The following is a 25,157-nucleotide window of genomic DNA, read 5'->3' as shown; positions in this document are numbered from 1 at the left end:
GTAAAGGACTAACTAGTTTTGCACTGAACAGTTCTAAAATTCCCATACTGCCATTCTTCTGATCTGTTGTTTTAAGGAAAGTCAAATGTCTAAAACCCAAGGGTCATTGTCTTTGTGAAGCTGCCTTCTAACCTCTGCCTGGATTAAGATCTTATGTTTTGTTATAACCTCCTTCCCTCCCAGCACTTAAACTGTGTGTCTCACCAGTGGTTCTCAAAATGTGGTCCCAGACCAGTAGCATCAGCATTGCTTGGGAATTTGAGGAAATGCTTTTGGGCCTTACAACAGATCTACTGAATCAGAAACTACACTCTGTTTTAATAAACCTCCAAGTAATTTTGATACCCATTAAAGTTTGAGAACCATTGCCTTCTACTATAGTTGTCAACTTTATTTCCATAATGGACCATGGCCACCACAGCTCTTAACATAGTGCCACAAACACAGTAAATACTTGATTGTTTGACTGGAGAGCACAGGTGTATTTTGCCAGGAGCTGAAACAACTATAAGATATCATCTATCTTGTAAGAGAATATGAGGGAAGAAGAGACTAAAATATTTGAGACTTTTTATTTCCCTGTTTTATAGTACAGCTGCTTGGAAAGCTTGCACAAAAGTCCCATAAAGTGTGGCCCAACAATAGGATAAAGATGTAGAACTAATGGGGTATATTTTGATATATATCTAGGCCATGAGTAATAAGCCTTAGCAATTTTCTCCCCACAATTCGTACTGTGAATAAAAGGGTAGAAACCCCAAAACCTGATTTTAGGGAAGAAACTATATAGCTGGAAAGTCTAATTAAGTTATAAAAATTTAAATTGCCTTGATAGGACTTTTTGGTGAAGATGAGTGAACCTGGTTGCCAAGGTTTTTGAAAGGTAATCAGTATAAATCTTTAGCTCAGAGTACTGAGTTTTTTTTTTTTTTTGTTTGTTTTTTACCTCACCATGTCTATAAAGTATAGATTCTTCATCTGGCAATTTTGACTTTTTTATGGGTACAGGACTAGTACATAGTCAAGAATATGCCTCCCCTAAAGGATCTTATAGTTTAATACTAATAAATCAGAATGAAAGGAGGTGGAGACATAAGCCACCTGTTATGGGAACAGGGGGAATAGTCAAGACTTTGAGGAATCTAGGTAAGTTTCCAGGCAATTACTTTTAAACTTTGCTTTTTTCTTTTTTTTAAACAAAAAGTTTATTTGGTCTTTTTGACCAAATGTTATGGCAAAGGCCAAGTAAAGTGATTTTTTTGTTTTTTAGTGTGCTTTCTTGCAAAGGGGCTTGAAGCTTCTTGACATGAGATTTGACTGGATCTGGTACCTGTATTTTGAATGACACAGTTGCCTGATAAGTGATGTTTTATCCCTTAAGACAAGGGTGACTGACCTGGTGTATCTGGTTGTCTCAGAATAATTATTCCCCCTTTGATGTTCAAGAGTACCTTGGTTTGGATAAAAAATTATGTGCTTATCCCAATTCAGACTACCTGTCCTTTTAGGGAAAGATTCCATATACCTAAAATATGATGAAGGCATATTTGCATTTTTGGGCCATTTTCTCTCTAGAAACATTCTCTTGTTTTCTTATAGTCTGTTAATATAGTATTAATAAACCAAAGCATAATTCAAAAAAATTCCAAATGTATGCAAGGCCTTAGATCAGGAGATAAAAATCTTATGTCAATTTAAGGGAAAAAGTCAGTAGCCCTCCTTTGTACAATGTATACTAGAATGTGCTAGATACTAAAAGTGTTTTTTTTCTCCTTCTATTGTCGGCTTTAACTGAAATAAAAAAGATCATTTGAAAAGGATCTAGAAAATACTTAGGTATGGATACATCCCCTAAGGGCAGAAAATATTCATTTGGTTACAGCTTCTACTTTTTAATTGTTTAAATATACCTAACTAATCAGTAAACTAGCAAAAAACCCCAAAATCATTATTTTAAAATTAGCTAGGTTCGATAAAAAATTTCAGCTTAAGAGGAACTATTTTGGCCAGTTACAAGTTAGGTCTTGGTTGAATTTAAGCACCAAGTATTTGAATATCTACTAGATACATAGCACCAGGCTAGGGGTATAGCAGATACAGAGCAGCATGTGAATCTGACTTCCTTCAGGAATGTTTGTGGTATGGTTGAGTCTAGAGACAGGTTTAAATGAGGTGAGGATTAAGATCTGGACGGAAAAAAAAAAGCTAGAAAAGGGAGTTGAATGCTTAAAGGGGTGTGTGACATCTCTGACACCAAATGCAATGGTGTATTTTTTTTTCTACATGCATATATAATGATAAGAATATTATACACAATGGTAATGGTATGACTTCATTTGGGTACCTGGACCGGATTCCAATGTGTGTAAATATGTGGGAGTGTGTCTTCCCACACATACTTACACCAAGCAATTCTCGAGCACCAGCATGGTGTCCGAGAACTCAACTCAGTTCTGATGCTATCTGCCCAGAGAGCACCAGATTCCCAGGTTAAGGACTCTGTGCTATAAGACTGCCCTCCACCTCCCACTCTAGATGCTGGTCACAAGCCCCAAAGCAGTTCCCTCTTCTGACCTACCGGCTATAGACAGGAGGTTCCCATCACCTGTCTCTTAGATTTGATTAATTTGTTAAGAGTGGCTCACAGAACTCAGTGTTGTGCCCAAAGTCACGAATCCCAGAAGACCACCAAGGAGCCAACACCAATGCAAAAGCAAAGAGCCTTTATTCGAGCTAGCTCGAGCTCAATCTCTCATCTACACCAAGGCAGTGGCAAGATGCTAGAGAAAGAGAGTGTTTCAATACCACAAAGGTTTTATGGGGTTCTAGGGCAGTTGGTGGGGTGATGGTCGTGGCTCTGGTCAATTGGCAGGGTCTAAGGGTGGTGGGTGAGCTCTTTGCTGAATGGAGAGGAGAGAGACCAAGCTCCGATTGGGTGAAATCGGATCCAGGTCCTGATTGGCTGAGGTAGGATCTGGGTCCCAGTTGGCTGAAATAGAATCCTGGAGCTTGCCCTTTCATTCCCCCCTTTCTCTGGATCCTAAGAAGGGACCCAATTATGGGTCTAATAAGGTTTTGCAGTTGTAAGGAGATAAAAGCTGATACTGTTGTCTTAGCACCATTAGCTGGACTGTATTAATTCTATCTTTAATAAAAGCTATCAGTTTATTGAGGATACATGGTCTAAAGGTAACAAGATTACTAGGGGCTTGTATTGAGCACGGAGGACTATCAGTTGGATGGCCCCCACGTGGTCTCTGAGAATCTGGACCAGCCTGTTGATGATACAGGGCCCAAGGGTTAGTAAAAGTAGTAGGATGGCAAGGGGTTCTTGAATATTAAAGATAATTTCCTGCCTTGATTTCTCTCTGGGACACTGGTGCCTTGGTTTGGGCGCACGTCAAAAGACTGCGTGCCCAGCCTCTAAGGTGGGCTGAGATATTGTCTATTTGCTAAAGAAACCTGCCTTTTACTATGCCATCTACAGCTGGGTCTGCATGCTAAGTCAATTGCTCAGCTTGCAAAATTACCTAGTCAGATCTGAAGGAGGGAAGACAGCACATAGGCCTGGGCCTTTCAGTATGCTAAAGTGAATCTTATACACGATCACAAATGATTAGCATAATAAAACATGTGCTACTTTTCTTTATCTGGGGAACATTAACTGATCTCACTGAAGAATGATTCTAGAGCTTAATGTTCAACATAGTTTTAGTAGGGGGCGGGTTTCCAGCATGTAGTTACGTTGCTCCGATTGCAAATATCCTGCCTTGCTTTCTCCAGAGGCTCTCATCTTATTCTGTCTAAGCCTATGGTCCCTGTCTCATTCTCTCCTCTACAGATGGAGACCCTAGCTGCTGCTAGGGAAAAGGGGTGATGTCCACTCTGGCTGCTTCGTGCTGAGAGGGGGCGCAGTAAAGGGTGCAGCTAGGTCTCCATCACTGGTCAGTTGAGAGGGCCTCAGAAGGTTGGCACTTCTATTTTGGGTTTCATTTCTATTACTATTTGCAGTTTTGCGGCTTGTAGGCAAGATAAAACAAATTGTGTTATTAGGTCAAGTAGCAACATCTGGAGTTGGATTTTCTATTCTGGAAGGACAAACTTGACGAGATTAAGAATGCATGGCTGAAAATGAGAACTAGAAATATGAAGACTCTAATTGAGAATCATAGTCAGGTATTATGGGGAAACTATAATTCTGGATATTAGAATTTAGTATAGATAAGACAGCATTATTGAAACAACACTTTTCTCTAAAATCACCCTTATTTTTATTAGAATTAGCCAGATTAAGAAAACAATTAAGAGTTGGCTTGGTTATTTGCATAAGTGCAGCAAGAAGAGCAATTGATTACATAGGCTCTTTTAAACGTGCCTTGCTGGAACTTTTTGTAAGGAATTTCAGATTGAACTTTTAAAGGCCTCTTGAGGCCAGACAGCCAAGCCAGACTTGCCATCAGGTTTTGCCTGCAGTACCTGTAGATTTGGGTGAATTCCTCTCTTCTTGAGGTTCCTGCACCTGCCAAGAAGTGACCTTCCTTACTCACCTGGTAAGGCTGCTGGGAACTCTGTAAGCAAGGTACCAGGCCAGTTCTTCCAAGGGGCTTTGTTGGCTTTATAAAGTCAACCTTAGTTCCTTAAAGCTGTCTTGTTCATATCTGAGTATATACACTTATCTCTCAGGTATGACATTCCAGTCAAAGCCTTGGTAGTATAACTTGTGTTTTTAATTGGTCCTCTTACAAGGAAAGTAGGTTCTTATTGAACTTTTGCAAATAAACATACTGCCATAAAACATAAAAATACTGAAAGCTTTTAAATTCTTGAGGGATCAGGTAGAAAGATAAATGTTTCAATTCTGCTTATAAAGGTATTGTCATTCATGAAACTGTTGTCAGCTTAAGAGAAAAAGCTTAAAACACTTTATCAGCAACATCTGAAACAAAAAGTCACAAAACCATCTTCCTTAGTTCACTTAATCCTATGTAACCAATACCTGTTCTGCTGAAATCTAGTTCTTTACTAGTGTAGGAGTAATAAAACAGTGACTATAAATGGCAAAAGACTTACAAATGACAATGGTTAAAGATCTGATGAGAGCTTACTGCAAGAAAGTAGACATAAGGAAATTTGGATATTTCTGTAACAAAAAAATAGTAACAAAGTTTAGCATCATTCCCTTTGACAGTGCTTTCCAGGTAATTAAGCAGGTAAGTATGTATCAGATAAATAAGTCAAATTAGTCAAATACTTTCTCCAATGAGAAAAAAATTCCTCTGACATATTCCAGGGGCTCTCTGGAAAATATCAGAGTTAACTAGAGGTAAAAGTACCTTTTTGAATTTGATTTTGGGAAGTTGTCAGAAGAAAGTTTATTTGGCACTTGCTTAAATAGTATTATAGGTTGCTATGAAGCAATACTTATCTATTTAACCAGAATGACAAAATACCTCAAAGGCAAATAAAGAAGTTTACACAGTTGTTAGCAAACTTTAGCTTTTAGTCTTTTTAATATTGATGTTATTTTCTTAAATACTCAGGCAACTCATTGAGACTTTAAGCATGAGAAACTTCTTTGATAAAATAATTAGAAAGCCTTTTGCAATCTTTCAACATTAAGAGCAGACTGTTTAAGAAAACTTTGTCTTTTTAACTGAAAACAAAATTCTAATTTTGCTGTGTACTTGATACCAAGATTCATTTGCTTTAATTTTATATAGCATGACCATATTAAATTCTTCCAAAGCTTTCTACAACCTTCTTATATTTAGATTTCTCTTTCTAAATAAACAGCTGTACTTTACAATAAAGTTACTTTCTTTTATCAAAAGACACGTTCTTTAGCATGCAGAAATGTTTTCCGTATTACTTTAAGTAGTTTTAATTAGAACTTAAAATCATTAGGTACCTTAATTTCTAGTGAACACTGAGAAGCAGGCTATTGTAAACTGTTACACTAGCATTCTTTAGATTGACAAATTTATGAACATTTTATAATTTCTGTAACTATGAGCTTTACAGCACAATCTCTCACTAAACATACAGTATATCAACTTAGCAAAACTTTAAGATTTTAGGTTACTACAAAGATTCTCAGGCTGCAGGTAGGTATACACACTGTAACACACAATTAAAGAGGTGTTCCCTTGCCACACTCATTTAGTTCACTCATTCGTAACAACTGTGCTAGATTACTTACAAGACCTTTACTGAATATTAGACAAAGCCAAGCCTTTAAGCATTTTATTCTTAAAAGATTTAGCAGATAACATCGACTTAAATGACCTTAGGTAAACTTAGGCAGCTGATAACTACAAGGACATGCCCACCTCAGGCAAACCCAAATTAGCATTAATGCTTAACATTTTTTATCAGATTTTCTGGAAGTTTTAGAATGCCCAATTTTCACAAGCACTTGTTTTTAAATCAATTTCATTAATACCATCTGGAGGTAGAAAGATATTTTCATTTACACACTTAGACACACAAACATACAGACTGAGACATAATGATAAGGTTCCCTCTGGCAGCCAGCCGACATTGAAAACTGGCTACTCGCTAGAACAAAAAGCCTGCCACCGACCCTTCTGGACTTCCACACTGAGGTTGTTAGCTCTTCCCCTGATATCTTTAACCTGTAAAAGAGTGGTTGGATTAAATGTTCCCTCCGGCAGCCAGCCAATGTTAAGGGACGGCCACTTGAGGTGCAGAAAACACGAAATTTTCTCTTCCTGATGTCCATGCTCAAATTGTGAGCTCTCTCCCTAATGTCTGAGAAAAATGGTCTGTCATGAGAGACAAGGGGGTCATCTGTGTCTGTCCCATTTCTTCTGACAACAAGACTAAGACAAACATGACAAACAACAAAAAGGTGCCTACAGAGAAGAATCTGCCGGGGCTGCAGAGGCAAAACTGAAAGTAAGTTGAGGGCCTGTTGGACTGCAGCAGCAGCTGACTTTCCTCACAGATGAGGACCTCATCCTCCAGACGGGGGCAAGGGACGTCTCCCAAGACCCCTGGTCGGTGACCCGCCAGCGCATCTGCCTAAGTCAATGCTGACCCAGATACAGATTGGAGCTCCTACAGGCTTATACAAGCTTGTTCATTAACAAAAACAGTGAGACACAGGCAGACAAAGACAGACAGATAACTGAGTGCACTCACCAGCCGGCACAGGGCTCTCCAGGTCGGGGGTCCTGGGGGTCTCTGGGATCCCAGATGAGTCCCCAAATGTTGTGCCCAAAGTTGCGAATCCCAGAAGACCACCAAGGAGCCAACACTGATGCAAAAGCAAAGAGCCTTTATTTAAGCTAGCTTGAGCTCAATTTCTCATCTATACCAAAGCAGTGGCAAGATGCCAGAGAAAGAGAGCAAGTTTCAATATCACAAAGGTTTTATGGGGTTCTAGGGCAGTTGGTGGGGTGATGGTCATGGCTCTGGCTGATTGGCTGGATCTAGGGGTAGTTGGTGGGGTGATAGGTCATAGATCTGGTCAATTGGCAGGGTCTAAGGGTGGTGGGTGAGCTCTTTGCTGAATGGAGAGGAGAGAGACCAAGCTCTGATTGGGTGAAATAGGATCCAGGTCCTGATTGGCTGAGGTAGGATCCGGGTCCCAATTGGCTGAAATAGAATCATGGTGCTTGCCCTTTCACTCAGAAAACACTTAACATTTACCAGTTTAATAAAGGATACTGTAGAGGATACAAATTAACAGCCAGATGGAGAGACACAGGGCAAGGTCCCAAATAAAGGAGCTTCTATACTCCTGGAGCTTGGGGCCTGGCTCAGTGGCAAGTGGAGGTGTTCTAGTTCCCCAAGCATAGAAGCTCTCTCCAACCAAGAAGCAGGGGCCAGCCGAGCAAAGCAGGAAGAGCAGAGTGAGAGAGCGAGAGAGCGCGAAAGCAAGAGCTCTTCTCATGGATTTTGTGAGGGCTTCAATGCATAGTCATAAGTGACTAAATTATTGGCCAGTGGCTGATTCAGCCTCCAGCCCTGCCCTTGGGTGGGGAGACCAAAAATCTCTCATTAACATGACAAAACATCTGTTTTATCTTTAAGGCTCTGTAGTGTTTTCAGGATCTGTGGATGAAGACCAGTATACCTGGGAAATATATATTTGGTCATTAAGAATGACCAAATATGTATTTATTTTTTAATTTTTTAAATTAAAAATTTTTTTTTACCAAATATGTATTTCTTATAACTAATTATATTACAGGGTGACTTTTTTTTTTAACTTTGTTATTTTTTTAATTGAAATATTGTTGATATACAATCTTGTATTGGTTTCAAATATACAACAGTGTGGTTCCACAGTTCCCCGTATTATTAGATCCTCACCCTCACTACTGTAGTTACTATCTGTCAATATAGGAAGATGTTATAGAATCATTGACTGTATTCTCCATGCTGTAATACCATCCCCATGATCAACTTATATTATGATTGAGAATTTTTGTGCCTCTTTATCCCCCTTACCCTCCCCACTTAACCCACCCCAACTCCTCCCCCATGGTAACTACCAGTCATTTTTCAGTGTCTGAGTTTACTGCTATTTTATTCATTTTGTTTTGTTTTTATATTCCACAGCTAATTGAAATCATATGGTATGTCTTTCTCTACCTGGCTCATTTCACTGAGCTAATACCCTCTAGGTCCATTCATGTTGTTGCAAATGGCAGGTTTCTTTTTTTATGGCTGAATAATGTACCATTGTGTATATATATCACTTCTTTTTTTTTTTTCAGACTATGTAAAGAGTATAGTTTTTTTAAAATTAAGGGGTCATGGATATATAATCTTACAAAGGTTTCACATGAACAACCTTGTGGTTTCAACATTTACCCATATTAAGTCCCCCCACCACACTATTGCAGTCACTGTCTATTAGTATAGTAAGATGTTATAGAGCCATTACTTGTCTTCTCCGTGCTGTAGTGCCTTCCCTGTGACCTACCTATATTGTGTGTGCTAATTATAATGCCCCTTAATCCTCTTCTCTCTCCCTCCCCACCCACCCTCTCCCACCCCTTCCCTTTGGTAACCAGTATCCCTTCTTGGAGTCTGTGAGTCTGTTGCTATTTTATTCCTTCAGCTTTGCTTTGTTGTTACACTCCACAAATGAGTGAAATCACTTGGTATTTGTCCTTCTCCGCCTGGCTTATTTCACTGAGCATAATACCCTCTCATTGCATCCATGTTGTTACAAGTGGTGGGATTTGTTTTCTTTTATGGCTGAATAATATTCCATTGTGTATATGTACCACATCTTTATCCATTCATCTACTGATGAACACTTAGGTTGCTTCCATATCTTGGCTATTGTAAATAGTGCTGTGATAAATGTAGGGGTGCATATGTCTTTTTGAAGATTCCCAAAGTTTTAAGAGACTTAGTAATAAATCTGTCTGCTGGCTCTTTAGTCTACAACTTCTCCATCAGTTTTTCTGACCTATGGGTAGAAAGAACATTGAGGTAGTGTCATTTTGATAGTATTTTTATGGAAGACCTAAGTTCGATGTGTGCTGGCAGCATTTCAGATAGAGTTCTAGACAGCTCTTTCTGTAAAGCCTGATTTAAAGCCATCAGGAATTTCCCTACATCCTATTGTGGCAGAGGAGGACTTAGCATGGAAAAAACTTTTTTTTTAAAGAAAAATTTATCTAAGAATCTTTGAAGATTTAGAATGTAACATTAGTGATATTAAAATTATGTTAATATCATAGAACTAATGATATTAGTTTAAAAAAGTTACTCTACCTTTTCATCAGGACTTATAGTTATGATGTTTATCATCCGTAGTCTCTTTTTTTAAGTCTCTTGAGTCACTGTAGGAGAATACCAAAAGAGGAAAGTTGGTTGGAAACCAGAACTAGAGCATTGATCTAGATAACTAGCTCTAGAAAATAAAGTTATTTTATCAAAAATAGTTGATATACTGAATGTCAGGGTATAGATGGGAATAGATGATTTTGTACTAGCTTCTGTTTTTTAATAGTTCTCTTCCCTCAGTAGTTAACTGAGTGTGTTTAACTATGTGGTGGTTAACTCCATTGATAGTTCTTCTCTTAGATGTGTCCTTCAAGCTTGTTGGGTTGGGGATCCTGACCTTGTTTAATTCTTTCCACTTTATATCAGTGCTTTATTCCTTGAAAATCTTACAAAGAATCAAGAACCTTGTGTAATCAAGTCCTTGAGTGATTGAAGTCCTATGTGGAGATTTAGGAAAGAAATGAAGTACTCAGGGCCAATGAATACTGCTTTTAAAAAAAATTCATAATTGAAGCTTAGGCATCTGCTATGTTTATGGACCTAGTGGCCATCTCACTTTAAGAGTCCAACTTAAAGGTATTCTGCTCTTTGTTCCAGAAACTTCTATAAGATGATTTACCTTACCTTTCACAAACTAGCATTTTTGTAGGGAATGTCTTAAGAACAAATGAAGGAGAATGATACTGTGTGTTATCTAGAAAGAAGGAGAGGAGGGAGAAGTAACACAAGTACAAAGCCTTTGTATATTGTTACAGAGAAGGTTAGCTGGCAACAGATAGGTGCCTCCCTTCTGTAGTCTGTTACTGGGAAGTGGCTGTTCTGCCACAGACTACATTCCCACCTCCCTTATGGTTAGGTATGGTCATGTGACTACATTTTGCCAATGGAATGTGAGTAGAAGTATACTCCTCTGTGCTGAGGTGTTGAGGAGGCAGCTGCACCACCTCCATTCTCTTTCTGTGGCAGCTTGGGAATCTTAGTGTGGAAGGTGACACTCACAAGATGAAAAGACCCTCAAATCACCACTTCTACTGAATACTTGCACTGGCCTTGTATGCAAGGAAACTGCTGTTGTGTTAAACCATGATATTAACACAATTTGAACTTTGTCTGTTAAAGGAGCTTTCATTGCTCTAACATATACATCTTTATTTCGTATTAATCCACCTTATGAGGGAGGTATTATTCTTTTTATGGATGAGGAAGATGTGTTTGAGAAGCAACTTCCTTTAAGGCCAAGGCGGATAGCTGAACCTAATCTGACTGAAAAGCTAGTGAGTTCTCCATTATAACAAGCTGTGTCTTAGAGAAAGGAAATCACTTGAGATAGGATAAATTCCAGCCTTTCAGATTACAAATTTTGGTTTATACCAGTAAATTTTTTCTATGGAGAGTGACCAGGTATTGATAAGATAAGATTCTTTAAACTGTTGTAATTTAGTTCTAATTTTCTCCTTTTTATTGAGTTGCCCTTCCAGGGACAGATGAAATTCTCAAATTTACTTTTTTGATTGTTTTGATGAATGATTTTGTGGGAGGAGTCTTAAGACTTAGGTATTAAGCACTGTCCTGAATAACTATGAAGGACTTGGGGCCCAAGCCTTCATTTATGACTATTCACCATTTTACCCTTGCTCACTCATGTTCCAGATGTCAGGGTCAAGAGTCTGGTTGGCAGACTAGAAAGTTTTTCGCTTGGTCCCAAATTTGGAGAGATAACCTTTGGAAGATTAAATGGCTCTGAAATAGAGCAGACCAAAAGTTATAGAAGCAGAGTAGAAACTTCCTTTATTTTATTTTATTTTTTTTACTCCTCTTATTGGTTAAGACTTCTATAACTATGGAATATGGAGCTGGGGTATGTGTGAGGAAATAGAACTTGATACCACTTATCTGCCCCCCACTCCAAAAAAAATCTTACGATCATCTATAGCAGTTCTATTGACACAGCTAACTTCATGTTCCTTGAGCCTTTTGATTGGGACCACATGACAAGCATAATGTTTGTAGTCAGCCATGTTTTTAAAGCTATCTTTGGATTTTTCTGAAAGGAAAAAGTTCCTCTTAAATGGCTATTAAGTTTTGCCTGTATTCTACCCTCCATTCCTTTCTGGAAATGCTGAAGATGTACCATGTTCCATCATCTAGAATTACCAGGTGCTATGTATGGCCAGAAGGTTGTTCTTTTAAAAAAAGTCTTTAGCTTTTGCATTATGAACTTATTTTTCTTCTGTAGTGACTTAACAGTTCTTATCAGGAAAGCTTACCTTTCTACATGATGCCAAGTGGTACTGTAACCTGCAGGCTGGCATCCTGTGGTTTGGGCCATAAGGACGTATTTCTAAGGCTTCTGGCTCCATGAGGCCTAAATAGCAGGAACCATAGGTTGGCAATGAACATAATGACATTTCAGATGAGGTAGTCTTTTAACATAGGCCTCTTTTCTGTTCTCCAAAGAGTGGTGTGAACTGTTTGGGTATCTTAAGTCTTAACCTTGGAAATTTTGGATAATTAGAGCAATAGTTTAGCCAGTTAGGTAATAGGAGAAAGTCACTGCTTATATGCCTTGGAAGACCAAAAATTAACACTTGTATGTAATTCTTAGTCTTACTGCTTGTTTTAAATAGAGTGTTTTGCCCCCAAATCGAGTATTAAACAAGCAGGATTCCTTGCAAAACTCACAGTGCTGGGGTAAGATGAAGTTTAACACCATAAGCTTGAGTGCTAGAGAAAGCAAGGCTGGGGCAGCTGGTTCCTTTATTGTTTAGCATTGCTCCCTCCCATATCTTTGCCAAACTTATCTAAAATCAGTGCTATTCCAGACAAGGATGCTACTTGTCAGAAGGGCAGCATAGCCACTTTTGGGGAGAAGGGATCAGAAGAATGAACAGTACCATGTTTAAGTTCAGGCTTTATAACTATCTGAGACTGCTGGTCTGAAATCTCTAAAGTTGTATTTTACCATATGAAGGCTCCTAGAAGTGAACTAAGAATACACCATCTTAAATCTGCTGCATTTGACTGCCAGTAGGAAGCCTACTTTTCCTATGGCTAGCTGTCTTTAGCTGTCCTAGCAGACATTTACTTCAAGGACTCCTGAGTTTCCAGGCAACAGCTACAGCTGAGATTTCTGCAAATCAGGGACAGTATAGTCTGATAGAGGGGGGAAAGATCAAGGCAGACTGGTATAAGCAGTAGGGATAGAAAAATGCCTAGATAGCCCATTTCATTTCTCTTTGCATCATGCCTTAGGCATAGACAAAGGGCACAGAGCTAGACTGTTCAATATCAGATTTTCCTGAGGGAATTTAGATGATTAAGTCCAGGGATTTAGATTTAGGTACCTTTCAGGAACACAAGCCAGGGTGGTTCTTTAAAGCTTACACTGTATGTTAATGATATTATTAGAGCCATGAACACTTATTATGAAGTAAATTGGCTCTCTGGAAAATAAAGGCTGCAGAATAATCCAATATTATACAGTTATTTTTAGATTCTAAACAATAATGGAAAAAGAGCTTTAATACCTGAATGTAGTCTGCTGATAACCCCCAAGCTCTTATTTAGCCAACAGCCTGGAAAAGTAAAAGTTTGACTAAATTGATAAGGCTGGTCTTCATAACAAAGAGTGCTTTAGAATAGGCAGTGAGAATTGGTGACATGGGATCATTCACCTAAATATTGATAGCTGAATATCCTATGCAGAGAGGTCAAGACTATGAAACATGTTAGACTTGGCAAGAGTATTCGAACTTTGATGCTACCTTGACAATTAAACCTAGTCTAAAGGCTTTCAAGACCTACCTTACTCTTGAAGTAGCCTAAGAGTCTGAAGGGAAGTGTCACTTAAAGAGGAAACCAATCCTTCTGTAAGGCAAAACAAGGCAAATAGCTGCAGTTTGAGGAGAGGGAAAGCACAGTACCTTTTGTCAAGTGATGTGAATCAACTCTGTTCAGTCTACTCAATTCCTCTTCTCCCACCATATGTTCTATGGTTTCTCAGAGGTTGGAAATTTTTGATATCATAATTAAATCTTGGACAAGTGGTTCTCAATCTTGGTTGTGCATGAGAATCATTGAGTAGTTTTAAAGCAACGGATTCTTTGGCCCCGTTCCAGAACCATTGGATTAGCATCTTCACAAATGCAGTCTGGCTGACCATGGCTTTAAAAGAGTTCCACAGGGGATTCTGATTTGTAGCCAGGGTTAGTAGGCCCTGCTCTGGAGTAGTTAAGCCACCCTGAGAAGGATTCCTCCAGTTTCTAGGAGGAACTGCTGCATGATCTTTGCAATGAAGTTCCTCTTTAGGGGGCATGATGAGTCTCATCTTTAAACCTGGCCTTTTTCTCTATGGGGTGCCAAATAGAATTCTGCAGAAAGCAACATAAGCTTATTACATGCTAAAAATAAATCATCATTTTACTTTATTTTTGGCATTCCTAATCCAGTGTACCAGGTCTTAAGCCAAATGTTTACAAATACCATATCATATAATCATTTGCACAGTTATATGAGGGATTGCCACCATTTTATAGATTAGCAAACCAGTTCAGTGGTGATAGATATACTAAAGTTACAAAGCTAGTGTTTGAGTACTGTAATTATTTGAGGTAGTACATATAAAACTCTTAACCTGGTATGCAGTAAACAACTAGGTCATCACTTTTCATGTAGTAGCTAATTTAATACACACACTGTCCCCATGGAATAGAATATTATCAACATCTCCATTTTACAGACAGGGAAATCAGATCTAAATGATAGAGTTGGGATTTTAACTCAAGCCATATAGTCCAGAACCTGGGCTCTTAGCCTCTAAGTCATAAGACTCAGCCCATTGAACTCAGCTACATTTGAGCCCCAAATTATGTCTGATGCCAAAATGTAGGCTTTTCCCATATACCAAGTATAGGCAAATAAGTGTTTCCCAGCCCCAGCAATCTTACAGTGCAGTGGGGGTTGGTAATATACTATGGAATGGGCAGTTAAAGGTGGACCTAATTTAGATGTGAAATATATGGTATAGACCAAGTGCTGTGGGAGTTTAGCAAAGGCTGTACTTGGGACTATTTGAGCTAGATCCAAAAAACTGAGTAGGATTTGGGTCAACAAGAGGGAAACCATAAGTGGGAAAGGCAGAACACATTCACTGTTGACTGAGAACATGGTCCCCATGAAGTTGGGGAGTACATATTATGGGAGAGCAGAAAACAAGATCTCTTTGTAAGAGTCCTCAATAAAAGTTTCAGGAAGAGGTTAAAAAATGCAAGTGAAAAAGATCCAATAGAACTACACTAACCTGTAAGAAGGCAGGCTGCTGCTATACTGCTGCCCAGCTTCCTAGATGGTGGCATCTTACTGTCTGTTCTTTATTCTTCCCCATCAAGGTGTAAAACCAGTAGAAATCCCACAAATCTCTTAAGTAGAGCCTAGGTTTCTTTGAAATAATAGCAGGTGATTCAAATCTTCAGAGCCATTATCACCTAGTGTCTGGCTCATAGTTTTCTAGAAACATGATCTAGTAAATAAACCAGAAAGCAGTTCTATATTTTCCAAAAATTCAAAGTCACCCTTAGAGATGTTTGAAACTTCATGTGATAAGCATTGCTATCTTCTTGTTTGTTTAAAAAAATATATTCCTTTGGGAGCAAACTTACTAAGTTCCTTAAAGAATAATCCTGATCAGTTCCTCCCTCCATCCCATGATTTATTGGGACAATGAGAGCCTTGGATTTGGAAAGTAGGAATGATTAAAAAGTGGAGAAAAGGTACTGGTAAGGAAGTAGATATGAAAACAACTCTGATTTAGAATTTTTCCGAGGATCTTCTGCTTTTTGCCTAGAAAGAACCTTGAAAGCAAATTGGTTTTCTTGAGTTACGGAGTTAATGCCTGTTTGGAATGGCAAGAATATTTTAATGCTAAGATTCATTCAGTCTTCTAAGATTTAAAGTCTATTTTTAATATCTCCTTGTTAATCTCAGTTAATTTAGTTCTTCTTCATGGAGCCTGTTTCCCAGTTAGTCTTAATAATTCAACAAATCAGCATATTTATTGAGTGGCTTCTGGGTCCAAGAGGTGGTGTTCTAGATCATTGTTTCTCAACAATGCGTCCAATGGAACATTTGGACCAAACCCTCTGTCTTGCCAATGGGTTTCAGCCCCGGGCAAGTTTGCTATGGAGTCAATGTGACCAAAGAAACTGACAGCAAAACGTTCTTTGGGGTGAAAGGGTTTATTACCTGGCTTGTTCTCCCAGTGGTAGGTCAAGCACTAGCGTCTCTGCCTCTGGGCGGAGCTCTCTATATAGCACACTAGCTTATTACCTAAAGGTGTGGCAGTGGTAGCCTAGCAACAGGCCAGTTCCATCATCAGGTGTAAGTTCAGTGAGGATCCTGGCCATAGGAACCCCAACTTCTCCCCATTCCACCCCTCCAGGATTCTTGCCTTACAATCTACACGCTTTCAATCTTCTGCAATGGTCCCTGTGCGAGAAAGCTGGAGCACTGTAACCAGATTCCACAATAGCAACAGAGGATAACAATTTAGAGATAATAAAAATTAAGATACAGCAATATTTTGATACAGGTAACAAAAATTATAATAATATATAATCCTCAAGCCAGAGGAAGTTCCCAATCCACAAAGACCTTAGCGACGATAAGACACATGTTTTAATGACACCAACATAGGCATATCTTGTACATCAGGTAGGATGCATGAAGACAGTGGTCCTGTGATAGGAATGTAGCAGGAAGGGGGTCCCTTCCAGGTCTAGTATACTATACTTTTACCCCTTTCTCCATGGGGGTTACTGAAGGGTCTAAATATAGTGCTACTACTAGAGGTGCATGCACTGGCCATAATGATAAAATAAAACTCCCTGGTAAGATACTCCTACCTTCTGGCCGTTCAGGATATACTACTGTGACCTTTGGTGGCCACTCTGCTGTCCAGGAATACACAGGAGGCCAGCTTCCAGGCCTTGTCCCCAAGGTGTCAGGAGAGCCAGCCATTGTTGGTCCATGTGTCAAAAGGTCCAAGACCATGTCCACTCAATGGAGTCTCTGGGGTTCAGTGCAGTTGGTGCTGGCAGCAAGATGTTATTCTGGTGGCCGAACCTTGGCTTCAGTGATTCTTCCTTGGTTTGTACTTGCAGTTGTATAGGGGAGGCAGCAGTATGTGTTAACATGTCTACGGGGCTCAGGGCTCCCTTTCGGGGTCTCTCATTCAAACTCCGTAGCACGGTTCATAAGCAGACTGACCATCCCCGCAGACTATTGGTATCTGAATTTAGTCTGGATTTCAATAAGCCATTGTGCCTCTCTATCATGCCTGCTGTGGTAGGATTGTATGGCACATGAAACTTCCACTTGATTCCCATAGGGATATGGATGTGGTCGGCCATAAGCAGCAAAGAGATGCTCCAGGCCTCTTTTGGTCATCTGCTGGTCTGCACAACGGGTAGGAAAAGCAACCAGAAGTCCAGTAGCTGTGTCCACACAAGTCATCGCATACCGATATCCTTCTGACACAGGTAGAGGCCCAATATAGTCTATCTGCCACCTGACGAGGGATATAGGCCCCTTAGCTATTGTCCCATGCTGCTGTGGAACTCGGTGTAAGTCCCTTTTGGAGCACACGGCACACTCCTGCCAGGCTCTACTAACTTCTTTGAAGGTCAAAGGCAAATCCCACCGCTGATGGGCTACAGCCCACATTGTCTTTTGCCCTGCATGCAACAAACACTGATGTAGCCATTGGGCTACATGGGAGGCAGGCTTTCCTTCTAACCAATGTATCTGGGCCAGTTTATCTGCTTCATCATTTCCTGGGGATGCCAGTGACAAATGACCTGTCATATGGTATACTGTAATTATTTTAGTCTGACCACAGACCCATAAGTCTTGCCACAGTTCTTGGCCCCAAAGGGGTCGGTGACCATCCAGCCAGTTAGCATGGTGCCATGTTGGTAGCCACAGAGTCAAGCCCTGATAGACAGCCCAGCTGTCAGAGCAGACAACTATAGGGGAGGGCTCCTGTTTGATCGCACGCCACACAGCCAGCAACTCTGCCCATTGGCTGCTCTTCCTCTCACCATCTTCCATCCATATTGTCTGTCTTAGGATGGAAAGGTATGGCCCTCCATTTTGGGGGCCTCCCATGGCTGGAGCCATCTATGTACTATGATCTGATCTTCAGATATAAGGGCTCTTCCTTCCTGATAAGGACTCTCTGCTACTAATGGTTCAAAAGCAAGTTCTTCCTGCTTTTCACTAATATATGTCAGCGGCCACAACAAGTGTTGAAGTTCAACATATGTCTGCCATCTAACAGGAGAGGATGTTAGATCACCCGGATTGGGCCACACAGCACGAAGTGCAGCCAAAGCCAATCAAGGAAGGAGTGACTCCCTGGGGTCTGATGTGCATTTTGTAATTGTTGCCTCAAGGCAGGCAGCACTGTCAGGGAAGACAGCTTTCCCATCTCTGATCCTGACAGAATAATTCCATCCACCCCTAAGTCCCACAGACACAGGAGCCAAGCTGATATTGACTCCGAGGGTTTCTGCCTAAACCAGGAGCCCAAATCTATCAGCTCAGCATGAGTATAGGGGCGGAGCATAGAGTGCTCCACGACCTGGGGAGGGGGCTGCTCCTCTCTTTGGGGAACTTTCAGCTGCTGGGTCTTTATTTTCTTTACAACCACTTGGTATGCTTTCAATACAGGAGGCACCAGTGCCTCCGGCATCACCCCTTCACCCTTCCCCAGCTCCTCCATTTCTGGGGCTGATGGCACCTTTCTCTCCCCTCCCCCGAGTGCCTCCTCCACTACAACCTTTACCTTTTCTACTGTGCCTCACAGCAGTGCTAGCTCAGTCTCTTACCTTCACCTCAATGCTTTGCAGCTGAAGTCGTGCCACCTCCGCCTGTGCTTCCCTCAGGAGTTCATCTTTTTCCTTGATGGCTTGTTCCTCCTTCAGAACACCTGGCAGCGCTGCTGTCTCATCTCCAATGGCACCTTGCTGCTGGTGCTTTCATGCTGCCTCCTCTCATATCAATGCCATCTCCTTCCTCAGGGAATCCACAGAGGTTTGCAGCTCACGTTCTTGTGCCACCTCCTCTTGCATCAATACCATCTCCATCCTCAGGGAATCCACAGAAGTTTGCAGCTAGCATTCTCGTGCCCCCATTTCTTGGGTCTCCTCTGTAGACCTTTTTAAGACTGTGAGAAGCAGCCAACCCACAGTTTCCCCTGCCTCACGGGCACTCTGCTTCTCAAAGGATTTGCTTACTATACCAAGGGCCACCCCTACTGACTGAGGTGTCACCTCCACTTGCCTCCAGTCCTGGGGTGGGGCCCAGTCCTCTAGGAGGCAAGCCACCTCAGACCACATACCCACTGGGGGATGATCCACTGTTTCCCCATTCACAGGGGCAGCCCACTGAAGCACTCCTCCCATAAGGGCAGCCTGTTGCTTTCCTTGGTCAATAATGAACCCTGCTGACTTGCACCAATTGTCTTGCCAATGGGTTTCAGCCCTGGGCAAGTTCGCTATGGATTCAGTGTGACCAAAGAAATAGATAGCACGGGGTTTATTACCTGGTTTGTTCTCCCAGCGGAAGGTCGAGCACCAGCGTCTCTACCTCCACCCAGGGCACTGGGACAAGCTCTCTATATAGCACAATAGCTTATTGCCTGAAGGTGTGGCAGTGGTAGCCTAGCAACAGGCCAGTTCCATCATCAGGTGGTTTAAGTTCAGTGAGGATCCTGGCCATAGGAACCCCAACTTCCTCACACCCTCCCAGGGTACTTATAAATGCAGACTTCTAGGCCCAACTGCAGACCTACCAATCCTGAATCTCAGGGGATAAAGTTGGTCTGTTTCATAAGCACCTTTGAGAACCATTGTCCTGGAGCAGTGGCTCTTAAACTTGAGAGTTCATTGGAATCACCTGGAGGGCTTGTTAAACCAGTGCTGAACCTACCGCGGAGTTCTGGATTCAGTAGGTCTGGGTGGGACCTGAGAATCTACATTCTGACAGTTTCCAGGTGATGCTCATGTGACCACACTTTGAGAATTGCTATACTAGAGCATTGTGAGGGATATAAAGAAATATTAAATACAATTTCTACAATTAAGGAGCTTAGGCTGGGGGAGATAAGACATATACTTTAAAATATTACAAGGAATACAATGCTATATACAATATTTGACATTGGATGAGCTAATTAGGAGGAGTTACGATTTAATCTGGGCCCTAAAAGATGGGTGGGCCTAAGGTTCAGGAGAAGATAGCCTAGGCATTGTTGATGGGGATATAAAAGAGGGAAAGTATAGAGGTGTGTGGGACTAGGGAAAGTATAGAGGTGTGTGGGACTGGGGTGGTCGATCTTTGTCTGATACGGAGTTTTATATAGGATACTAGTGGAGGGGTAAGGCCAAAAAGATTGGTGCCAGACTGAACAGCTTTGAAAGCCTATCCGTCTCCCCCACCTCCACCCACTTCACAGTCTTACCAAAAATGCTGCACAGCTAGAATGAGGAAGTCTCCACTGCTGAGTGTGCAAGAGGAAGCACAAGAAGACACTGAGGGCCTGTGAGCTGTAATGACTGCTTTCACCCATGAGCCAATTGTAGAGGCAACAGGAAGACCAGCGCACCAACCAGGCTGGGTCCCTCCGCCCAGAGGGTGTCACCACCCAAGCTGAAAGTGTTTGCGGAGATCAGGCACTGCTGTTTGGATGCTCTGCTCTCTTGGTGGCCATCATGTCTTTGACCTCTGCTTACCAGCACAAATTAGCAGAGAAGCTCACTATCCTGAATGATCGAGGTCAGGGGGTTCTCATCCGAATGTATAACATCAAGAAGGTAAGCATAAATACCTGGACTAGTATGAATTATTCCAGCAATAGTAGGGCAGGTCCAGTAGTTAGGCTCCCTCCTCTTTCCTACTGGTTTAATTGGCCTTCAGTCACTTGAACTGTATAGGCCAGCCAGTGCTGGCAGGCAGAGGGAGGCTTTTTTTTAGGGCTTCCCATTTCTCAAAATGATTCTTGTTTCTGAGAGTGTCTGCTTGCTGCTGGTATGGGGGTAGGGGTGGGGTGGTAAATAATTGTCTAGGGTCTAGAATTCTGGGTTTTACTGTTTTTTGCTGATCTGAAGATATCCAAAGTTGGAAAAAGACTTTTCCATGGAAGTACTTACCTAGAAGGAAGAAAGATTATATTTAGATTAAAGCAAAGGGTAGGTGCCTTATGAGGTACTTAGAGCCCGAGACAGTTCATGCTGTGGTTTTGTATGCAGCTGTTTAGGAGAGGTACTCTGGAGCTGGGGGAGACTGGTGGCAGGAGCCAGGCTAGGCCCTGGGCCTAGGGAAATAGAGATAATGATTGGTAGGAGTGGGGAGTTTCTGGGAGAAAATAGGGGACTTTGGAGAGGGCACATATTTGCATTTTGTTGCAAAACAAATCACCAGGAACAAGGTTTCTCTATCCCTGTGTCTCCTATAAATGCCCTTCGGGATGAGATACTTATATAATGGATGTAATTGTGACACTGAGTTTTCTACAGAATCTAACTCCTGAGCAGCTCCTTCTCTCACTACTTCCGGCTTCAAATGAGAGGTGTGGAGAGTTTCCTCTTTGTGCTGGGGCCAAGCAGACATTAAACTTTTCTTGGCAAGACAAGATGCAGGTTGTTTAGCTCTACTGATGGTTTTCTTAATGTCCTGTAACTTGTTCTGGACCTACTCTTAGGCTCTTATAATTAATTCCCAGATACTCTCCCCCTAAGAGATTGTGTGAGAATGAATGCTGCAGGAAGAGATATGTTTGAGGGGCAGGGAAAAGGGTTGAAATATTGTGTGCTTTATTTGTTCAGACTTGTTCAGACCCCAAGTCCAAGCCACCTTTCTTACTGGAAAAGTCCATGGAATCATCTCTCAAGTATATCAACAAGAAATTTCCCAGTATAGATGTCCGAAACAGCACGGTGAGAATGCAGTTCGTCTTCTCTCCTTTCTCTAAAATATCTCTGTACTTGGACTGCTCAGACTCTTTTCTTTTGACTGCTTCTCTTTGAACTTGGTGGGGGCTGGAGTAGTCTTCTAGTTTTCCTGGTTTCAACCACAGGGCTTCAGGTTGTTGTAGTCTTGAGAATTCTGAGATAAGTTGGGATTCTCCCAGGATAAGCTTGAGCAAAGCATTGTGCCTTTCTCCACTACAAGATTCAGGAGAACACTTTGTTCTCGTACAGACGACTGCTCTATTAACCAAGCAGGGTATATATATTTTATTGTTGTTTCTGTTTCCCACTTTGTGTTTCCTTGCATCCAGTGCATAATTCTCCCTTATTAAATGTTAGCTCTAGATTTCTTACTGTCTTACTTGTAGCATCTTCTCATTCTGCTTCCTTTGACTTTGATAAAAAAGCAGACTTCTTTGGCTAAGAGGGGCCTTGGAATTTCCTCTCACTTAGTACTCTATATCTAGTCAGGATCACATGCAACCATCCTACCCAGAGAATCTCTTCTGTTTAAAGACCTTTACAATGTGGGAGATTTTCCAGCTTTCTTTGAAAGTATATTTCAATCTTCTTTAAGAATGTTTTGGGTATAAATTGTCTTATTTCATGTTTTAAAATTTTTGTTTTTCTCTCAGCAACATTTAGGACCAGTACATAGGGAAAAAGCTGAGATAATTAGATTCCTCACCAACTACTACCAGTCATTTGTGGATGTCATGGAATTTCGGGTGAGCTATCCCTAGCACAGGTCCCTAATGCAGGCATTGTCCTTCGGAGGCTATTCCTTCTTTAGTAGATGTCCATTTATGTTGCTTACTACTCTTTCTTGAAAAAATAAGAGAGATGTACTGATATGGAATGATATCTAAGTTATATTGTTAAGTGAAAGCAAGTTGCAGAATACTGTATGTTACAAGTATATTTTTATTTTAAAAGATAAGCTTATATATACATAATGTTGGTGTGTGTGTGTGTGTGTGTGTGTGTGTGTGTGTGTATAAAGGATAAAGGATTTGGAACACTATGCATTAAATTGTTAAAAATAACTGTCTTTGAAGGTGGACTGTGATTGTCTTTATGAAATTATACATTTTTGTATTTCTTGAGTTAAGAATTTTTAAGTATTATTACCCAATATTTTATTACAAACCTACTGGAAAATCCCAAGGGTAGTACAATAAATATCATTCTGTTCTTCTTCTGGATTTCTTAGTTGCTTGTATTTTGCCACGGTTGCGTATCTTTATTTTTTCAAACCATTTTAGTTGCAGACATTACATTTCCCATCCTAAGTACTTTAGCATACTTCTGCTAAGAACGAGAACATTTTCTACATAACCTTAATTCAGTTATCATGTTCAGGAAAAGTAACACTGCTACAATGTTATTAGTTAATTTATAGCCCATATTTACATTCCTTCAGTTTGTCTCAAGGATCATACCCTGAATGTAGTTGTCATGTCTCAGTAGCCTTCAATCTAGAATAGTTTCCAGAATTTTTTTTGTGTGTGTGTCTTTTATGGCATGGACTTTTCAAAAAGCCTAGACTAGTTATTTTTCAGAATATCCATCAATTTGGATTTATCTGATTGTTAACAGTGTTTGGTAGCAATACTACATGGATGATATTTTATTTGAGTTCTAATAATGATGAGCATGTATTATTTTTGTAAATGTAAACAAACTAAAAAATTTGGTACAATGTTTCTGAAAAGCAAATTGATAACGTGTTTCAGAAGTCTTAAAAATACAGACTTTTAAGTGAACAATTCTACTTCTAGAAAGTTGTCTTAAGGAAACAGAAACTCAGAGATATAGGTATAAGAATATATTTTGTTGTATTACTTAATGATAGTGACAACTTGATAATTGATACATCCAAAAAATAGAGGTTTGGTTAAAAGCTCAGAGTATATGTCTATAAATGAATATTCAGCTGTTAAAGATGATAATATGTATTTACATTAATTGGTATGGGAAAATGTTCACGTTTTTTAGTGTAAAAGCAAATTACAATACAGCTGAAGACATAAGATGTCCCTAAAATATGTATTTACATAGATAAATATGCATATAAAGAAGATTTGAACTCCTGATTGGTGGGATTATGAGTAGTTTTAAAAACTAATTAAAATTATCTTTGTATTTTCTGATTTTCTTGCAATGTGCATGTATGACGTGTTAAAGAAATAACACAAATTTTAGCCATATAAGCAATCCAGGTTTGTGATGGTATTATAGTATTTCTTCAGATGACACAAGTATGGACCCTCCTTCGGGTGCAGTGTCTACCCTAGGGAGTTAATCCAGATCATTCATGAGATCACACAATGAAGAGAAAAGTGGGAATATGGAAGACTATAAAGTCTGAAGGAGTGTCAGGTCAGAGGTTACTAATCTTGGAACTGAAAGTGGTGGTTAGGAAGAAGGTAGGCTCTGGTGGAGGTAATGGAAAGAATGCTGGAAACATAAAAGAGCCTTGACTCCAATCAAATTGGAATCCAAAGATTTTAGGACACCTTCTGGTTGCTACAGTGGTAAAGTTCTGAGTCCAAAACATTTGGTAGGGCTCATTTAGGGCAGGAAGGGAAATAGAGATACTGAGGTATTATACATTGTAAAGTAGGTAGGCTGTGAATCAGACAGACCTGCTTCAAATCTCAGCCTTACCACTTACAAGATATATGACTTTAAACCAGAAACTCTTTGAATTCCTGTTTCTTCATCTATAAAATGGGGAGATAAGATTTACTGCATAGGGTATTTGTCAGAATTAAATGAGATAATGCATGGAAAGCATTTAGCTCAGTGTTTAGCATATAGTAAAGTAATAGGACAACAAATGTTAATTCCATTCCCTTCTGATTCATCTCTTTAGAGTATAAGACCTGTGTAATGACAGGTGGCTAAGAGCTCACCCATATCCTTTGGGAATCGGGTTGCAGGAAGGAGTTCTAGAAAGGCTCTCCTAGCAAATGAGGCAGTGTAGGTCTAGACAGAGTCTAGAGGTTATGCAGTATAGAGGGAAGATCATGGGCTCTGAGCTCTAATTCTGATACTATCCCTTACTAGCTTTGTGATCTTGGGCAACTTAAGTACTCTCAGACTCGGTTTCCCCGTATGTTAATTTAGATACAGCCTTTTTGAGAAGATAACTTGCAAGTATTTTTTTCCCACACATTTTTAATAAATTTGACAAATGTATATACTGTGTCACAAGCACCACAAAGTATAGAAAATTTCCATCTCCAAACATTTCCAAATGTTTCCTGTGTCTTTTTTCCCCCCAGTCAATCCCTACCTCCCTAACTCCTGGTGCCAGGCGACTACTGATCTGCTTTCCAGATTATATCTTTCTTT

General features: G+C 40.3%; 1 protein-coding gene and 1 pseudogene across 2 annotated transcripts in view; one reads left to right on the top strand and one right to left on the bottom strand.

Moving 5' to 3' along the window:
- Positions 1 to 9,152: 9,152 nt before the first annotated feature.
- LOC140843795 (gametocyte-specific factor 1-like) lies at positions 9,153 to 12,757 on the bottom strand (annotated as a pseudogene).
- Positions 12,758 to 20,474: 7,717 nt separating this feature from the next.
- NCKAP1L (NCK associated protein 1 like) overlaps positions 20,475 to 25,157 on the top strand; it is a 42,496-nt gene continuing 37,813 nt past the window's right edge. Inside the window, exons 1-3 of one of the 2 annotated variants that reach the window (XM_037007243.2) lie at positions 20,475 to 20,642; positions 21,654 to 21,764; positions 22,433 to 22,525. In XM_037007243.2, the coding sequence (XP_036863138.2) occupies positions 20,541 to 20,642; positions 21,654 to 21,764; positions 22,433 to 22,525 (306 nt within the window). In that variant the 5' untranslated portion in view covers positions 20,475 to 20,540. The remainder of the gene's footprint in view (positions 20,643 to 21,653; positions 21,765 to 22,432; positions 22,526 to 25,157) is intronic. The other variant, XM_017678644.3, reaches the window with a different exon arrangement.

Source organism: Manis javanica, chromosome 10, assembly GCF_040802235.1.
Source record: "Manis javanica isolate MJ-LG chromosome 10, MJ_LKY, whole genome shotgun sequence".
In the NCBI taxonomy this organism is placed as follows: domain Eukaryota; kingdom Metazoa; phylum Chordata; class Mammalia; order Pholidota; family Manidae; genus Manis; species Manis javanica.
Note: the sequence above shows the minus strand (reverse complement) of the source record. Positions and strands in the feature narration are given on the sequence as shown.